Raw genomic sequence first — 7,319 nt, 5'->3', positions numbered from 1 at the left:
TGGAGCTACCTGATTCCTATCATTGTGCCTGCCGGAATTTGAGGCCGGAGAAGCTCGCCGGAGCTAAGGTAAGTTCCGACCTCTCTCCCCCTCTGATTCCTACTCTTTCTCAAGGCCTTGAACCATCGCTGCCCTGTTCGTTGGCGATAGAGCTGGGACCCGAAAACGACCGCGCAAAGGATGCTCGGCCCTGTTTTTAGCTGGTTCGCTGCCCTATCGGTGCAGGGACAAGCTTGGCCCAGCTGGACCAGTCACGATCCCAATCGTCTCAGGAGCCCTCCCTTTTAATCTCTTATTCGTATTCTGTCATGAAGTTGATATTGTTCTCCCCAATAAATAACCACTATATTCTCCTCTCCAGAAATACATAGCGAGGCAGTGAAATAATTGAGAGAAAAGACGTAGATGATGTCGTTGGCGGCTCAGAAAAAGAAGAAGATTGTTCTTAGAAGCTCGGATGGTGAGGAGTTTGAAGTGGAGGTGGCAACGGCGAGGCAGTCGAAGATGATCAGCAATATGATCAACGATGGCTATGCGGAGGACTCGATTCCTCTCTTCAACGTCGACGCCAGGACCCTCGCCAAGGTGATCGAGTACTGCAGGAGGCATGCCGGTGCCACCCGTACACTCGACGAATATGATAATCCCAATGAGGAGATCAAGAGCTGGGATGCTACGTACATTGATGTACATCAGACCATCCTCTATGACATTCTTCAGGTGAGATCCTCAGTCTTTCCGGTTCTCTCTCTTTCCTGGTCTGAGGGATCTTTTTTCTCTTGAGCTTGGATGATAGCCTTCAGCGTTTTACTTTTGACATTCAAGAAGCTTGAAGTTTGATATGTTAAATTGAAAGTATCATACTAGGGGATGATACGGAATCATTGTGTTTAGTTTTAGAGAAAGGAGAGCATGAATCTAAAATAAATTTAATTTAAGAATTATACAGTAGATTATCTCTAATTTAGATTCTATATGCCTCAACATTTTAGAGAGAGAATGATCCAATTGTTTGTAGATAAATCTTGATATCAAGACCACATTACAAAGAGCAAATTAAATACAATCCACAATGAATAACAGAGAATAAAATTGTCACGCCCCCGATCCGAGATTTATGAATCGAGGGTCGCGGCAACCGCCGCATACTCATGAAGAACTCTTTCCATAAGCATGCAAGGCATCTCATCACGATATCAATGCATCACAGCGGAATAAATTCAAATAATTATTATTCAACTTTAATTCAAGTAATTAAATCAAATGTCTTACATCCAATAAATTTTTTTTGCTAAAAAATAAAAACAATAGATCTAAGTTCAATGAAGTTGACAATGCTAAATCTCGCCTCTAAAAGCTCTGTCCCAATATTTCTTCCCACGCTTGAAATTAATTATCTGAATCTGAAAAATAGAAGGAAAGGTAATGAGCTAGACAGCCCAGTAAGTAACAAGTATCTCTACCAGATATTTCAGATATTATATAATTTTCAAGAATAATGCTGCAAATAAACATAAGAGTATATTTCATGCTGATTTAATACAAATCAAATATTTTCAAATATTCACATATAATATAATCATAAATCCGATTCGATTCAAAACACTCGTAACTCAACAGTCTTGACTATGACCAACGTTTAACCCCTACTGGCAGGGTCCACAAACACCAGCGCACAACCCCCACTGACAGGGTCCACAAACACCAACGCACAACCCCCACTGGCAGGGTCCACAAACACCAGCGCACAACCCCCATTGGCAGGGTCCACTGAGTACCAACGTATAATCCCCATTGGCGGGGCCCACTGAAACATAGTTAGGCTGAGAGCATAAATCCGATCCGTATCAAAATACTTTGTATCATAATATATCATAATTTTTCACTGAACATGTGCATAAATCGACGTACCATAATATTTCAAAAGCACTTTTCTTTCAAAACATAATTTCATAAATCATGCATAATTTTCAGAGAATAATTATTTATTTTCAAAATAAATATAGAGTATCTCGAGAAGATGATTCATTACTTACCTTTCACGGAGCACTGAATGAATAGATCGACTATCTTCTAGGAGATTCTTCTGTGCCTATTATCCAAAATTATATTTTTATATTAATTTTAATTCAAAATTAAATCTAACAAATCCCAAAATCAAAATCTCGCTTAAAATCAGACTTGTCTCTAAACTCGATTAGAATCATCAGATGAAGCCTTCCCCTACGCTAATCTTAGAAGGATAACTTTAGAGAGAGAAATCCATCAAGAGAGAGAGAAATAAACTAGAGAGAGAAAATTCTAGAGAGAGAAAGTAAAGAGAGAAAGTCCAATTCCAAAGAGAGAAAGTCAGGGTTCAGACTGAAAGAAAAGAGAGAAGAGAGAGAAACTCTCTCTCTCATCATTTTTTATTTTATTTTATTTTATTTTTATTTATTTATTTATTTACTTATATATATATATTTATTATTATTTTTTCTTTTCTTTTCTTTTCTTTTCTTTTTCTTCTTTTCTTTTTCTTCTTTTTCTTCTTTTTCTTTCCTTTTCTTTTTTTCTCTTTTTCCTTCTTTCTCTTTTCTTTTTTCTTCTTTTTCTTTTTCTTCTTTTTCTTTTTTTTTTCTTCTTTTTCTTGGCTCTTCCTGCGCCGGAATAGGGGACCGGCGTTCCCGCTTTTGCCGGGTCGTTCAGGCCACGGCCGCCGCGGCGGAGGCCGGCGGCCGACGGGGGCCACTCCCCGGGTCACGGAGGAGTATGGCCGGCGATCGATTCCGATCGCCGGCGTCGGAAAATTTAAGGAAAAGAGACCCAAAAACAGAGTCTCTTTCCCGACTGTAGATCGGCGACACTCGTCGCCGGCAGCCTCAATCAAAACTACGAAAAGAAAGGGAAGGAAGAGAGGAAGGAAAGAAAAGCTCACCCTCGGCCTCCGGTGACCTCACCGGCGAGAAATCACGGCGAGAAACCAACAGTGCCCGCGGCTCTACTTCGGGAAAATCAGAGAGAAAGAGAGGGAGAAGATGGCCGATGGTCGATCTCAAGGGGGAGGGGGTATTCTTATAGGGAACCCTAGGACTCCGAGGGGTCCTAGGAGTCCGATTTTGCCTGGGTTTCGCCAGAGAAGAAGACTCCTACCGGGAGTCTTCTTCCCGGTTTTACTCTGTTTTTCTTTTTTTTTTTTTTCTTTCATTTTGGGCTTGGGTCTGTTAATCTAGCTTGGGCTTGGGCTATGACAAAAACTGCATAAATTTTAATATTAAGACCACCGTACAAAAATGGATACTGACATTATATGCCCTCATCTATTATAACATGCTTATGTATGAAACTAGCTTGTCTCGTTGGGTATGTGTTTATTCATATAAGCAGGTTCTCTAAAATCTAAAAAACGGGAGCTAATCCATATGTGAGGTTCGAGTGTTATCTCATGTTCTTTAGATCTTCTTCATTATTTCTTAATTATTTGGAGAAAAGTGATGGGCAACACCATCAATATTTCATTGGAAGCATCAAATACATTCTTCTATAGTTTATATCTTCTATATATAATCATATTGCTGGTTAATTATATAATTTTGTCTGAGATAAACATGTTTTGATGAACACATGTTGGTCTCCATTTCTTCTCTTTTTTTTATTTTTCAAATGGCATCCTTTCTTTGCCCCATTTGATAGAGGTTGTGGTGTTATGAGAACTAAATTGCCAAGTTTGACCCTCATTTTTTCAAAAATGAATTAAATTATGTGTTCTAAATTATAGTTCAGTCACTACCTCATTATTTGTTTCAACACCAAAAATTGTATTTCCATTGTTGATGAACATATTGCTCTTTGGTGGGTTGAGATTTCAAAATTTAAAATGTTCTCCAGATAATAGCCTCTCTTTTTTTTTTGTATCTCATCCTAATCATCTTTTCATATGATGTCTTAAGTTTGCCGAACTATAAGGGAAAAAAACCAAGATAACCTAACCTTTCCTATGTTGATTTCAGGCTGCCGATTATCTTGAAATCAAGGATCTCTTAGACCTTGCATGCGAACAAGTGGCTAACATGATCAGGGGGAAGCATGTTGAAGAGATTCGTAACACTTTCAACATTAAGAATGACTTCACTGCAGAGGAAGACAAAGAGATTCGGAAGCAACACCCATGGCTCTTTAAGTGAAAGTGTGGACAAGGAAACCAATTAAATTTTCAGCTCTTATTTGAGTAGGGTTGTTAAACTAGATAGGTAGTGGATAGAACCTAAAAGTTATAGCTAACTTTCGACACCAACTTGCTTGTGAGATCTTGTCATTAGGTTTGTTCTTTGGTTTGTTTAGCAGGGTGATCTGAACATGTTTCGTGATTTAAAATTTTGTTAATGACTATAAAGCTTGGAATACTTTCAAGTATTGTGAATTTGTAACATGAGATACTAATTTTACCATCCTATTTGTTCCCTCTATTATGTCTCTCTGCAATTTTATTTTATATATTATCTTTGTTTCTTAAGACTACTATTGAAGAAGTAGAACCATTTGAGAATAACACCCACATCATCATAGAGTATTTTTTATGAGTATATTCTAAGAATATGACATGATCGAGATATATTAGTATGAAATGTTTTCCTCTAATAAGAGTCATGCTAAATGTGCATGTTTTCTATATTTGGAATTTAGTGAGGGATTCTGCAACTTTTTGGAATTTGTTCCATAGGCAAGAGATGGTTGTAGCATTAGTTCAGCTTGAGGAATTACTTATCATCCATTTTTCTATGCTATGATTCAAAAGTATTTTTCTTCCATTATAGGTCTTACTTTAATGAATAGGATGCTAATCATGCTATAAATAGTCTTTAGGGTTAAGACTCTCAAATATTTTTTTGTGACAAAGCAATGATTTTTGTTTGATTTCACCCATGGAAATTTGTTGACTATTCTTTTAATTCCATGGCCAAAATAAGAGAGAGTTGTTTATGATTATACATGGATTATGTGCAAGAGATCCTTCAATGAGGATGAATCCAAAGACTCAATTACAAGAATTACATAACTTGATAAAATCAATCTGACTTTTGGCTGATATTGTTTTCATCTTTCTTCCTTAAATAGAGTAGAGAAGTATGCCAAGAGAGGTTTATTCAATAAAAGTGGGACTATTATTTTCTTTTTTTTGAAAAAGAGCATGTGTATAGTGAGACATGAGCTAATTTGCATCATAAAGTACTTATGATGGCTAAAGAGACCAAGCCAGAAATTATTTTAGTTCTTTTGGTACATGAGTGAGAAATTGTTTGCAACACCTAAACTCGAGCATTTGAATTCCTATAAGGCAAACATAAAGAATCTAGCTGGAAAGCATGTAAGTCTAGATAATCCTTTCCAGGAAGAAGAATTTAGATTAGTTACCTTTGAATTAGCGTAGGAAAAGGCCCCAGGCCAAGATAGTTTTTATTGATTTTTTATCAAGGATATCCCTCTATGCTTAAGAAAGACACTTAAAATCTTTGAGGAGCTCAACTCTCACAAAAATAATTTGAGAAGTATTGACTTCATTGTAATTTTCTTATTCTAAAAAATAGAGGATGCAAATTCTGTTAAAGAGTTCCGGCCTAAAAGTTCATCAAATGGGATCCAGAGAATTATAACAAAGTTTCGGTTGATATATTGAAGGGCGTCCTCTATGAGTTAATTTTGAAAAGTGGTTTGCTGTTATAACAGTATGATTGGTTTTGGACTGCTTTACTACTGCTCAGGAAGTTGTATCTTCTACTTATGATGAATCCAAGACTCTTGAAATTAGGCTTTGAAAAAGTATGTGATATGATTAACTAGGACTTTTTGATCATTCTTATGCAAAATAGATGCTTTCTGAAAAATGGATTTGCTGGATTTAATGTTGTCTAACGCCAGGCTGCTGTGGAGTTCTTTTGAATGGTAAGCTAGGATGATAGATTTTTTGTAAAAGGGGTCTCAAACAATGAGATACTCTATATCCTTTCTTATTCACATTAGTGGATGATATGTTGTTCGGAATGTTTTTATTGGCACAAAGAAATTCTTTGACCAATGGTTTTGGAAATAATATGGCTAATAAAAAAATAGTGCCCTTAAAGTTGGATGATGATACTGTGGTGTTTTGTAAACCTAATTTGTAGCAGGTTGGAAATAGCAAGGTTCTCTTATTTTAGATTTCATAGTTGTCTATTAATATTTCCAAATATTCTCTAGTTCTAATGGGCTCGGATTGGGATGCTGGAATTTAGCTGTGCCTCTTTACTTGAATGTGAAGTTAGACTATTTAGCTATCAAATACTTGCGTCTTCCTTTTAGACTAGAAAAATTACTCAAGACTGATTGGTTGCCAATCATTGTTAGAGCGAATGGAAATTGTCTTGATGAAAGAGTTGAGCTTTATTTATTGGTGGCTGGCGTACTCTTTGTCAATTTAGTTGAACTACTAGTACCGCACGGAGTGGATAGTTAAGAACCATAATGACTAACACATGTACTTGCCCTCATCTACACCTAACATCTGAGGGATCTAGTCAGCTCCAGTATTCTGCTAACTAGGATACTGTGGTTGCATATCATAGAAATAATATTCGGTACATGTATACATGCATGCAATAACAAATTTTGTACCATATATGAAATATATGACAACTAGATAGGGAAAAATGTAGAAAATTATGTTAAGTAATTGATACTAAAGAAATAAATCAAAATCCCATATGGTGATGGTGTTGCCACAAATAAATACACAAAATAGTCGATATGAGGATCTGTGCATGCATGTATTTAGTCTTACGTTGACTATGCAATCGATATGTTCTGAGTACTTATATATAAAGCTAAAAAACCTAAATAATATCTTTTGGCTAGTCTTTTTAGATGAGGTCCTAAATTTTTGAGAATGATATCAGAGCATATCTAGCACACGATCCATATAGACTAGAAGATACTACAATAGGGGCTCATTTGGGTTGACCATGAGCTCATTATTATGCTTGTGGTTGGATTTGAATGGATTTGGACTCTTAACCTAGCAAGGATGCCCGAGCTTAAAGAAAAAGTATGTCAGAACTCATATGGATGGATAGATCTTGGATACTTATATAGGGTCAAAGAGTCCAAATAAAAATCATGATCTTATGTGATATACTACTCCTAGATTGATCCCACTAATCTAATAAAAACCATGATCTTATGCGATATACTAATTGAACGTGACAGGTCTCTTACTTAACATCATCCTACAATTCAAGTAAAAACTATCTCATTAATTATTTTAATAAATGCCCAAATTTAAGATTAAATTCTATGTCTTTAATTTA

General features: G+C 36.2%; 1 protein-coding gene across 1 annotated transcript; it reads left to right on the top strand.

Moving 5' to 3' along the window:
• The first annotated feature begins 408 nt into the window (after positions 1–408).
• LOC140857009 (SKP1-like protein 1A) lies at positions 409–4,419 on the top strand. Its single transcript, XM_073255210.1, has 2 exons — positions 409–720; positions 3,990–4,419. The coding sequence occupies exons 1-2, from the start codon at positions 409–411 to the stop codon at positions 4,161–4,163; spliced, it is 486 nt and encodes a 161-aa protein (XP_073111311.1). The 3' UTR covers positions 4,164–4,419.
• Positions 4,420–7,319: the final 2,900 nt, after the last annotated feature.

This window comes from Elaeis guineensis, chromosome 4 (genome assembly GCF_000442705.2).
Source record: "Elaeis guineensis isolate ETL-2024a chromosome 4, EG11, whole genome shotgun sequence".
NCBI classification, from domain to species: domain Eukaryota; kingdom Viridiplantae; phylum Streptophyta; class Magnoliopsida; order Arecales; family Arecaceae; genus Elaeis; species Elaeis guineensis.
Note: the sequence above shows the minus strand (reverse complement) of the source record. Positions and strands in the feature narration are given on the sequence as shown.